The 12,422-nt window shown below is 50.3% G+C and overlaps 1 protein-coding gene across 1 annotated transcript in view; it reads right to left on the bottom strand.

Annotated features, from left to right (window-relative positions):
• The window catches only part of DIS3L2 (DIS3 like 3'-5' exoribonuclease 2), a gene marked incomplete at its 3' end in the record, with an annotated part of 319,919 nt that overhangs the window by 168,600 nt on the left and 138,897 nt on the right, over nt 1-12,422 (bottom strand). Inside the window, exons 7-8 of the mRNA XM_045294312.1 lie at nt 7,403-7,503; nt 5,021-5,268 (exon numbers count right to left, since the gene is read on the bottom strand). Coding sequence (XP_045150247.1) covers nt 5,021-5,268; nt 7,403-7,503 — 349 coding nt within the window. The remainder of the gene's footprint in view (nt 1-5,020; nt 5,269-7,402; nt 7,504-12,422) is intronic.

Below are 12,422 nucleotides of genomic sequence, written 5' to 3'. Positions count from 1 at the left end.
GTGGCAAACCCTAGACTTTGCGACAGGGAATTTCACAGTGTTCTGAGAAAGAGAGGGACTGAGAGAAACGCTTTCCACAGAAGAAAGTGTTTCTAAAGGAAAAGACCAGGCTTGGGAAATGCGTTGGACTATAAATCTGATGACAGAAATGTGAGTCCTTCCAGTGAGAAAACCAATATGGCTTTTTAACTACCCAGGACAAACGTACTAGATACACTGTGAGACATTAACAAAAGCAGGACTTTTTCAGAGACTTCCAAGGCACACTTGAGAAACAATATTTTAAAAAAGAGTATCACAGGAATAAGATTCTTTAAAATGTGGTACATATGATGCAGAGAAAGTTGAAATAGCTCCTCTGAGATATCTCATGATACTTTTAAGAACAAGATGGACAACAACTTTCTAACAACTGGAGGTCTCAAATACCACACGTCTCTCTGAACTCCCTTCACTGTAGACACCACTTGGGGTGCAGAGAGGCAACACTGACACTAAAGGAGGGGGGCCGGTCAACCAAGAGCAAAGATTGAGGGCACCTCTAACATGACTTAGGCCATGTATGTTATGAACGCTGCATTTTATTAATCTTTGTCAAAGTACAGTCGTTCTGAATGTTTCCTGAGGCCTGCCTCCACTTGCTGCCTGGGGTTTTTGAGAGAGCCGTTAGTTTCTTATATTAACCCCCACTTTGCCGTAAATGAGACCAAGTGGTCTCCGTGGCCTGCAATGTCAAGCTATTCTTGGAACATTCACTTACAGTCCTTCTGCTTCGGGCTCTCAGTCGTGAGGAAAGAGGCCATCCCCTGGGTGACCGTGAAAGCCCAAGTCCACTGGCAGAGTCCTGTGTAGGGCTGAGCTGCCCGTAAACAGCCTGGGCCCTAGAGCAGGGATGCGAACAGTCTTGCCCTCAGCCAGAGTGTACTGGAAAGTGGATTACTGAAGATACCGTCGATTAGGTTAAAGTTTAACATATTATCATCTGTTTTCCCTTCCAACCCATTTTTAATTGGTTCTAGGTTATATTCTCTTCTGCTTTCTCTTGGATTGAGATTTTTCTGTGTCTTATTTTGTTGTTATCGGTGGGAATTTTGGTATGATTTTCTTTATATGCAATCCACGAGAGGTAAGTCCACAGAGACAGTAACTAGACTAATAGTTCCTTGGGGTTGTGGCAGGGCAGGTTGGGGAGTAATAGGGAACTGATAATAATGGTTAGAGGAATGAATAAAATGTTCTCAAATTGATTGTGGTGATGCCTGAACAACTCTTTTAAATAGATTCTAACACTTGATTGTATGGTCCTTGAAACGGATGCCCAGAAAGCTGTATGTAAACAGGGAGGGAGGGAGGGAAGAGAGAGGGAGTGACTGATTCGATCAGAAGGAAACCATCGCTTGTGTGCGTGGAGCCCTGGGGTACCAGAAGAGGGCATCTCAGAATCCCACAGGGCAGTTCTGCCCTGTCTTAGAGGGTCCCTGTGAGTTGGACTGGGGTCTCTGGCAGTGAGTTTGTTTCTAGAGCTTGTTTACCGATGTGTCTCACATGCCATGCAGCACGGTGCCTCACACATAATGCAGCACGTTTCCGGCAATGAGCCTCGGGAGGGTAGCGGGTACTTGTTGGGCTGCTAACTGCAAGGCCAGCAGCTTGAAACCACCAGCGAGCTGCTCTGGGGGAGGAAGATGGGGCACTTCCTCCTCCCACACAGAGAGGCAGGGTGGGAAACCCACAGGGGCAGTGCTGCCCTATCCTAAAGGGTCACTGTGAGTTGGAATTGCCCCGAGGGCGGTGAGTTTGCCTTGTGTATGACTGGTAACTGGATTTCGCTACAGAAGGCTGGCAGTGGCTTTTGGACTTGGGCTGCTGCTGTTAGCAGACGCCGTCAGGTCAGTTGGGCCTCGCAGTGCCCCTGTGCCCCACAGAGCGAGTCGCTGCCTGGTCCTGCCACCCTCATAGCTGCTGCCGTGCCAGAGCCCACCGTGCCGTGCCAGTCCATCGCCCCGTGGCCCAGCACACCGTCCTCCTCCAGGGGCGGCCTCTCCTCTGGTAGAGATGGCAGAGGGCGTTCAGTGCATGGAAGCAGGGGGGCAGGGGGCGGGGGCGGGGGGTGGGGGGGCAGCAAGAAATTCCAAAGGAAGCCACTAGGGCTACCTCTGTGTTTTAGACACAGCTCTTGCTGCACAGACTCACCCCTCGAGCAAGTACGACCTTCGTGTTTCTGGTCAAAACCTGGCATGGAGGAGCGAGGGAACCCGGGCAGGCAGTCCCAGCACGGCGTGTTCCGACTGGGGACGGTGACCTCACTTCCTACAGATCGGTGACTGATAGGCAGAACAAAACGGCAAGGCGACCACCAACACACTGGACAGCTGCAGCCTCGCCCCGGGGAGACAGAAGTCAGCTGAGAACTGCGTCAGGAAAGGCCCCTCTCTCGCAGGGACTTTACAAGGCGGATTTCCACAAAAGGCCGTTTATAAGGTCTTTGTATTAAGAAGGCTGTGAGAAAGTTCATTCATTTTTTAGTCGAGATAAGAGAGCTTTCAACGTTCATTTTGAAATAATTTCAAGACTAACATCTATTACTGTTCAATAGTCTTTGCATAGAGAAGTTGCACTCACAGCTTAGCTATTGTACTTTATTTAACCCATGAGGAAGGGTTCTTAATTTGGGGTTTTGTGGGGTTTTTTTACTTTTTATTTTGATTGGGGTAAAAGTTGAGAGAGCCAATTAGTTTTCCATTCAACGATTCACACATATTTTGGTTCATGACATTGTTTGCAGTCCGTCCCCCCACGCTACACCCCACCCCTAGATCCCAACCGCTGACATCATAGCCCTCTTCCCACGTCCACCCCGCATTTCCTGTTTCCACTCTTCCTTCTTTCCCACCCCTTCCCACCCTGAGCACGTCCCTGGGCAAAGGCTGCCCTTTTGATCTCTTCTGGCGAACAGAATGTTCTCAAGGGCGCCCCTCCCTGGTCTGACTGTTCCCCTTACAGACCTGGGCACTGTGTGGGGGGGAGGAGAGTTCTTGATGAAGTGATAGCTCAGCTGTAAAAGCAGCCAGGAAGGCCATTCAAGAAAGAGGAGAAGCTCACACCAGGTTCATTTCCTGGCTCCACCCTCGCCCCTGGAAAACTAAGGAAGTACTCCAATCAAGGGTGCACAATGGAGTCTGGGAACCAGGCAGATAAAAGGCCGGGCTGGCTTTCCGGGTCCCATGTGAAAGTCTTCACTGTTCACGACCAGCCCGAGTGTGGCCAGCCCAATTAACAGGGGCCTTTGGACTTGATGGTGAGAAACTGGCCAGCCCTGGGAAGGTCCATTTAAGGCTCAAGGGGTTGATGTCACTTTTGGTGCAAAAAATGGCAATGGTGCCATTACACCCCTTGAGAGCAGAGAAGGAGCAGCCGGAAGTCACCTCGACGACACGACACTGCTCCTCACACAGCTGGCCCAGTGGCAACGGGCGGGTTCTGGGACATGACACTGTCACTGTCGGGGACCCAGGCCCATGAGGGAAAGGACAGCAGAAGGCTGAGGTTCGACACCAGAGAACCACACACCATCCCAGAGGGCTGTGTCCTCTTGTTTGCTTTTTGTGACGCAGACACCAGACACCATCAATCATAAAGATCTATTAGAGCAGCAGTTCTCAACCTGTGGGTCGAGACCCCTTTGGGGGTCGAATGACCCTTTCACAGGGATCGCCCAATTCATAACAGTAGCAAAATTAAGACGAGCCAGTCAGGGTGCAGGGTAGCAACAATGACATATACAACTTTCCTCTAGTTCCTAAATGCTTCCTCCCCACCCACTATCATGATCCCAATTCTATCTTACAAATCTGGCTAGACCAGAGGATGTACACTGGTATAGGAACTGGAAACACAGGGAATCGGGGAGGGCGGAGGGAGGGGAGGGGAGAAAGGGGGAACCGATTACAGAGATCTACATATAACCTCCTCCCTGGGGGATGGACAACAGAAAAGTGGGTGAAGGGAGACGTCAGATAGTGTAAGATATGACAAAATAATAATTTATAAATTATCAAGGGTTCATGAGGGTGGCGGGAGTGGGGAGGGAAGGGGAAAATGAGGAGCTGATGCCAGGGGCTTAAGTGGAGAGCAAATGTTTTGAGAATGATGTGGGTAACACATGTACAAATGTGCTTTACACAATGGATGGATGTATGGATTGTGATAAGAGTTGTATGAGCCCCCAATAAAATGATTTTAAAAATACAGTAGCAAGATTATAGTGATGAAGTAGCAATTAAAATAATTTTATTATTGGGGCGTCACCCACAACATGAGGCACTGTATTAAAGGGTCTCTGTCTTAGGAAGGTTGAGAACCACTGCCCTAGAGAGACCGCTGAGGCTTAATACTGTCTTCCGCGGAAAATCAACGCCAGTGGTGCGAGGAGAACAGGGAGAGCATTTGATCACACACTGGGTCCAGTAGTTTAGCGCAAAATAAAGTGGCCATCCGTGATGCTGCTCTGGGGTCTGTACTGGGCTTACAGTGGTTTCTACAGCTTCCAGAGAAGCCTGGCACCTTTCCTGCTCACAGCAGGGACTCTCATCTGCAGCTTGTCCTAAGTGGAACCTCGAGCACTGACAGCAGGAAGACCTTCATCCTCACACTTTAAACCAAAGCAGAGTGAAGGCTCCTGGATGCGTTTGGCGTATTTCGCACTGGTGTCTGACTGGAGGGCTCTGATTGGCTGGAGCAGGGAATGCTCTGTGGCACACACATGCAGAAGGCATTCATGACAGGACACAGGTGGGGGCATACAATGTGCTCAGACTAAAGTACAGAACAAGTGCAGCTGCCTGGCCACTCAAGAATCTCTAAGTGGCCACTTGCGGTGACGGCTAAAGGCCCTTCCTGAAGAACAAAAGGACAAAAGCAGGCTCAGCCCTATGCTTTAGCGAACAGGAGGGTTGCCTAGAGGCCACCTCAATTACCTTCCACCTGGGAGCCATGGCTTCTCTTGCCAGAGACCACCTACCCCAGGGCGAAATTGCTGTCTTCCTTCCAGTCCAGGATGCGGCAGATGAACAGAGTGTTGGCGTAATCCTTAGGTCGGCTCACAAAGTCGGGGGGACAGTCCTTCAGAGGCACGTAAATTCGAGGCACTCGGTGGTCCGAAGGGGAAAATAGGGCGTATTTCCTAAACAGCTCGCTGTTCTTGTCAGCCAAGAGTTTGAGGAGGCCTGTGGCTGCCCGGGAATGCTTTCTCTCCAAGATGTAAACCACCTGGGAACACCAAACATACGGTCAACATTGCTTACCGACCCAGCAGGCTGGTATGATGGTCCAGGGTGTCTCGAGGTCAAAGTGTCGTGGCTCCCTGGGATGCACTGCGCCGGGTCCATCTGTGAGTGGAACAACTGGAGTGTCCAGTGAACATACGCATCCAGGAGAACCCTCAGCCACGTCCAGGTGGGAGAGGCGCAGGCCGTGTCCAATCAGGCCCACGTTTAAGGTGGTGGGCCAGACTCCCTTGGGCCGGGGACCCATCCGAGCATCTCACATGAACAAAACCGGGGTTGCTTCTCAAAAGACGGGACTTCAGAAGACAACTGGCTAACCTTTCTTCTCTCTGAGATGAGACTCATCCTCTCACTCCACCAGGTGAAGGCTCAGGACTCCCACGGCTACAGGTTCATGCCATTACCACCACCACCACCACCACCACCCACTCCCTGAGAAAAGCATCCTGGAAGGCGGGGTAAAGCTTCTCCCTTGCCCACCCGGGAGGAGTCCTTCCTGGACTGTGCCTTCTCCCACTGTGTCTCTGGCTTCAACCCCTACTTCCCTTCACAGGTGACCTGTAACTCTGCCCTCCTGAACACCTAAAATCCGACTGCTCTAACTGTAACTGGATGCCTTCATCTCTTCTTCCAGACCAGGGATTGAACATTTTGTAGACAGGTGGTGAGTCAGTCTTTTAGGCTATATGGGCCGTAAGCCAAAATGAAGGATAGGGTGCAGATACAAAACCAGGGAAGAAGGGCATTTCCACAACATTTTTATGGCTGAAACTCAAAGCAGGATAATACTGAGTACACACTTTCGGTCAACAGTGTGGTAGTCAGAAGAGTGAAATTCCTTGGGGGAGGGTGGGATAAAGGTTTGCTAACTTGAGGTTTCCTGTTCCTTTCGTCAAAGCCCACAGCAAGTAAATGCCCCTATTGGGGCACTGATCTGTAAAGAGATCCCATGGAGTGAGGGGCTGGTGGGTTCAAACCACGAACCTAGTAGTTCACAGCCCAAAGCTGAAGCCACAGTGCTGTGGGGCTCCATAAACCTACTGCACTGGGGAAGCAAAGCAAGGCTGGGAGCCAGGGAGCACGCTGCCTGCTGTGAAGTTAGCATGAACATGCTCATGGGAAACAGCTAGCTCTAGAAAACTGGGCCCGCAACTGGGGCGAACTAACTGAAAAGGTCCTCTGGTCAGGATGGCTCCGAAGCTGTTGGGCTGCGTGACAACACTGCATTTGCAGGTGCAACACGCTGGCCAATCCTCCGGCAGACGGCGCACCCACAACATGGCCACTGACAGGGCTGCTTTCATGGGAGCGACGTGCGCGCGTGTGTGTGTGTGTGTGTGTGTGTGTGTGTGTGTGTGTGTGTGCTGACTTTGCCAGCAGCATATATTATTAAGAAATACAGTTAGGGTGTGCAAATAATAAGCTAGGTGTGTCAGAAATTGTGGCTTCTATGAAGACCAAATTGTAGGGTTTGAAAAGTATTTTTTTATTTAGAGTATTAAAATTTTACTTCTGAAATCTAAATGGACATAGCAACAATTAAAAAAAAAAACACACAAGGTAAAAATCTGGGGATTGTCTACCTTCATACTGCTTCTTCCACTGCTGTTGAGTGGCTCTGGATTCAGGTGACCCTATCAGACAGAGCAGAACTGCTTGCTCTATGAGCATTTTGAACCATTCCGTAAGTCTTTGCGGAAGTTGACTATCTTCCTCCTGTGGAGCACCTTGGGGATTTGAACCCCTAACCTTTGCTGACAGGTCCACGGTTTCTCTTGCTTGCACCACCAGGGCTCCTCCTTCCTCCTGCTTCCACCCTCTGAATTCACTCCAAATACAATGTGGTTTCATCCCCCCACAAGAAAGCATAACTCCAATCACGGCACCCACAAACACAGCAGGCCCTGGCCTTTTATCCAGACAGGCAGGCAGATGAGTTTGCATATGTTTAAAGTTATCAGAAAAATATTCATTGCAGGAGTGCCTGCTTCCACCGCATATTAAACTAACCAACTGCAGTCCTGATTGCAAGGCACAAGCAGCCTGGGGACAAGCACTTCAAGTGACAGTCATTTTGGACACAGTGGGGTGGGGTGGAGGGGTGGGTGGGCCATGACCTTTGCTGATTTTTGAAGCATCTTCTCCAGGAGAGCTCTTGGGTCTTGGGGAGTGAAGGCATTCTCCTCGGTTGTATCTGATGTCCCAGCATTCACTCTTCCTAAATTCCAGAGAGAAGAGACAGAGACGAGAGAGGAGTCCATTAGATACATCTCCATAGGGCAGAGGGAGCTGCCGGGGTCCGTTGGCTGTGCTTACCCTGCACCACTCCCTGGACAGAGAAGGAAGCCAGCTCCACACAGCCAAGTGGAGTGGCGCACGGCTGCAGCTGCTCAACAGCTTTGTACAAGTGGGAGCACTTCAAAAAGAACATGGAACAGTGGGATCAAAAGACAATGGGATCTTTCCATGACCCTTTAGAAGACCCTTCATAGAGTTCAGTTGAATTAAATGAAATTAGCTATATGCTCAAATGCCAAAACAAAACCGCACACAGAAACCAAATCCCTCCATGTTATTCAGCAGGGCCCAGCCCACAATGAAGACCAGTGAGGGGTTCATTTATTGTGCACAGCTGCTGAAAGAACACAAACTTTTCAACTTAACTTTTAGAGGACTCTGGGACCAGCCATTACAAACAAAATGGTGGAAAATAGATTATATTTATGAAATAAATTTTTTGAAAGCAACCCAACCCTGATTTTTCCTGGCTTTTTGTAGTGGCATTATATAAAGAGTAAAGTACTTAACGTCTTTTAATGTTTAATTTCCCTTTTTCTACAAAAAATAAAAAACTTATAACAAACACATTCACCTACAAATTGAAACCGCATCTCCCCCGTGAAGAGGCCACTGGGCTCTGTCCCAGAGGGCTGCTGAGCCCCCAGGAATGCAAGCAGCCAATGACACAATCCTGAACATTTCATATTTGGTATTTTCTTTTGTTACATTAGATTCCCACTCTCCCTCCACCCCCCAAAAAATCTTCTCCAACCACATCGGAGTTTCAGGAGTCTAAGGGTCACAACCAATTCAAGTGGGACACACTCCAGCTAGCCAAGGGAGACTTAAACTTATCATCCTTTAGACATGATCAACGGCCAAAATAAATAAATAAATCCTTTCAGGACTGGCTGCCTCGTAGCAAAGGCTCTGCTGCAGGCCAGCTTTCACCATTCTGGGCGTGCTCTGGAAACAGTGACAGGAGCTGACTTACTGGGGCCTCACAACCATCAACTGCTTGCTTTTCCATCTCAGCGGAAACACTTTACCCACCCAGTGCCCACCCAAAGCAGAGGCCATGTGCTTTCCCAAAGAAGCAAACACAAACGGTCCCATTCCCTATCACCTTGCCTCTCAGAGAAAAAGTAAAGCCTTTTTAAGGGCAGCCAAGGTGCAGGATTCCCAAGTCATCACCAGCCACGCCCAGAACAATATCTTTTATGACCACAGGGAGGGAAGGGAGACACCACCAACCAACCAGAAGGCACAACGCACACACATGTTGTCCATGTTCCTTAACACAGCACGCCCAGTGTTCTCGCCCCAGAGCAAGGTCATCACAGGAAAACTCAGAGGCTGGAGCGATCATGAGCAAGTACACCCTCCCCTAGATATCTGGGGTTTGGGGTCCGCCTAAAGATGACAGGGTAGTGAGGACCAGGTGTCCGGGGCAGCCCCAACCCCGGCCGGTTCCCCTCTGGAATGGTGACTGAAGACTCCATCGTAGAGTAAGGTGACCTGACGTCCCGCTTTTGTCGGGACAGTCCCGATTTTTAACAGTTTGTCCCGCGTCCCGCGGCGTTTTTAAAAAGTCCCGATTTTTGGAAAGAATGCACGACAAGCTAGGGTATACGGTTTTCGGCTGCCATGTGGCTATTTCGCCAGGATATGAGTTTGATCAGTGGTGTCCCGCTTTACCCATGTTACGATCAGGTCACCTGATCTTAGAGGGCTGTGGCTTCAGGCCCCATCCCTTCTGTTCCACGTGTTCTGCTAGGCCACGGTCAACAACGAAGGGCGTGCAAGCTGGCAAGCCCAGTCAGCTTGCTCCGCTCTCGCACCTGACCATGAGCTTCTCATGGTAGGGCTCATGAGGCAGTCCTGGTAGAAGCCAGGCTTGTTGGGACACAGAAGCAGCCCAGTACATTACACTGACGCTGACAGCCCCGCCATGGTGGTGCACATGAATGAGAAGCCTCGTGCTGAGGTTGAAAGGAGAGCGGAGCGCCTTCAATGGACTTCCCCCAGCGACAGGGCACCACCCTGGACAACGAAGCCCTCCACGGCAGAAGGGGAGCTAGCACATTACTTCACCCTGATTGTCTCGTCAAAGAGCACCTCTTGCTTCTTTCCACGTGTACTACTCAGGGAGCCCTGGGCCTTGAGGAAGGGGCCCTGCGGGCAGAGTGCTTATGTCCCAGGCTACTAGCTGTCAGGTCAGCTGCTCTCTGGGAAGACGGGGCTTTCTACTCCTATAAAGTTATCGTCTCAGAAACACACAGGGGCAGGAGGGTCGCTATGAGTCAGGATCAACAGTGAGTTTGGTTTGGGGTTGGGGCCTTGCAGATTCCGTGGGGGTGACAAAACCTCCAGTCCCTGGCCTCATGCCACATGCAGTCTCATGCTGAAGCGCCCGATGGCACTCATCAAGGATGAGCCTACCTCAGAGACTGCAACAGTGAGCCCAGCACAGCAGCGAGTGTGGGGACGGGCTAGCCCAGGGAGGCCTTCCTTCTATGGTCAGTAGGGTCGCTTTCGTCTGAAGCGCCTTGTTGGTAGCTCACCACCACCACAACGTGAGGCTGAGATTACAAACTGTGCCCTGGACATGGGGAGGAGGCAGGGGCAAGGGCACATCTGATCTGGATTACAGCTCTGTGGCTTAGGGGGAGGCCTGTGACTAAGCGCCATTTCAGACTATGGCATGTGTAGGAGTGACAAAGGGGACACAAGACACCAGGGAGGGAACCGCAGGTGCGACAGGCTTGGCAAGATCGGAACCAGAGAGAAGACTCTGAGGACGGACTATAGTGAGAGAGCAGGAGCCCCTCGGGAAGCCGGGGTCAAGGCAGGTGAGGCCAGGCAGGGCGTGCCGCACACGCTGACTTCCGCTGGCTGAGGGCAGAGAGAGCAGGGAGGAGTTATGGAGGTGCTCTGTGATGCAGGCACTGGGGGTGGACCTCCCAGCATCGACTGAGGGCTCGTTTGGGAGTTGAACTAACAGGCCTGGTGGGAAGTAAAGATGGGAGCCAAGGACTCAGTAGGTAGGAGAAGTCAAGGATTTTACTTCCAGCTTTCTGACATGGACAACCAGGCACTGGAAAGAATAGCGAAACAGGGGAATCAAGAGTGTGTGTCAGATTCGGTGCTACCTGAGAGGCCATGGGACACCCTCAAGTGACGAGGTTGACCAAGCAGTTCAACACGAAGGAAGGTCTGCAGCTCAAAAGAGATCTGACTGCGGCTTTAAGACTTCCACACTGACACCGTCCAGTCCGAGATGCTCTCTCACTGTCCCACACATGATGGGCAGAGTCGGGGGCTAGGTGCTGTCAGGGATTAAGGAAGAAACCATGCTTAAGGAGGGTCCTTGGAGCTAAGAGGATGTGGATCTCAAAGGACATTCCAGGTCACCATGTGTGCCATGGTCCAGAGAGATGAACAGACCTGACAAGGTGAAGAACTAGTAGACTCACTATAGCTCCATCACAGGTTAAGGTCCTGTGCTGGATAAAAGGGACCATGGAATGGGGAGAGAAGGCTGATGGCGAGGTGGAGGGCCCATGGCAGACTCCAGCTACTGGTCAATTACTTCTATGTTCTCCTTCTTTCCTACTGTGTGGTGGCTGAGAGTTGCTACCCAGTAGATTCTGACCCCTGGGGACCCCATGGGGCACAGCAGAACTGCTCCATGGGCTGCCTTGGCTATAACTTTTGTAGAAGAGGATCACCAGGCCTTAACTCCACATACCATTGTGTGGATTCAAACCGCCAACCTTTAAGGCAGCAGCTGAACACAAACCATTTGTGTCACCTAGGGAAAGCTATGGAAAAGATGTGCGTATGAACCCACGCCAAAGAAAGGTGACCTCATAGAATGCACAAATGACAGAACAATATTACTGATAGCACATGTAAGTAAAATTTTGCTGAAGATCACCCATCGACGGTTGCAGCAGTTCATTGACAGGGAGCTGCCAGAACTTCAAGCCAGATAAAGAAAAGGAGATGAAACAAAAGATATCATTCCTGAAGTCAGATGGATCTTGGCTGAAAGCACAGAAAACCAGAGAGATGTCTGCTTGTGTTTTGTTGACTATACAAAGGCATTCAACTACATGGACCATGATAAACTGTGGATAGCCTTGAGAAGAACAAGCATTCCTCAACACCTCATTGTGCTCGTGAAGGACTTGTACATGGACTAAAAGGCAGTTGTTTGAACAGAACAGGGCATACTGCATGGTTGACAATCAGGAAAATGTGCGTTGTTCAATCTCTATGCTGAGCAAATAATCCAAGGAGCTGGACTATATGAAGAAGAATGTAGGTAGCATCAAGAGTGGAGGAAGGCGATATGCAGATGACACCGCCTTACTTGCTGAAAATGAGGAGGGCTTGACACACTTGCTGACGAAGGTCAAGGATTGCAACCTTCAGTAGGGATTACAATTCAACATTAAGAGCAAAATTCTCATAACTGGACCCATAGGCAGCATCATGAGAAACAGAAAAAAGACTGAACTTGTCAAGGACTTTTGTTTTGCTTGAATCCACAATCAATGATCACGGGAGCAGCAGTTGCGGTATTAAAAGACCCACTGCAGTGGGTGAATCTCTTGTACAACACCCCTGTTGAAAGGCTAGGATGTCACTGTGAGGACTAGGGTGAGCCTAACCCAAGCCATAGCAGTTTCAACCGCCTCATATGCATGTGACAGCTGGATACTGGATAAAGTAGGCCCCCCAGTGCTCCCAGGTGTGAATGCAACATGCCAGCCAGAGTAGGGAGCCAGTGGAGAGATCTGGGGGGCTGGCCCCAGTTCCAAATACTAAGTGAATGCCTGCCCCTCCCCC

Source organism: Echinops telfairi, unplaced genomic scaffold (genome assembly GCF_000313985.2).
Source record: "Echinops telfairi isolate 266 unplaced genomic scaffold, ASM31398v2 ScPeMD7_3;HRSCAF=10, whole genome shotgun sequence".
NCBI classification, from domain to species: domain Eukaryota; kingdom Metazoa; phylum Chordata; class Mammalia; order Afrosoricida; family Tenrecidae; genus Echinops; species Echinops telfairi.
Note: the sequence above shows the minus strand (reverse complement) of the source record. Positions and strands in the feature narration are given on the sequence as shown.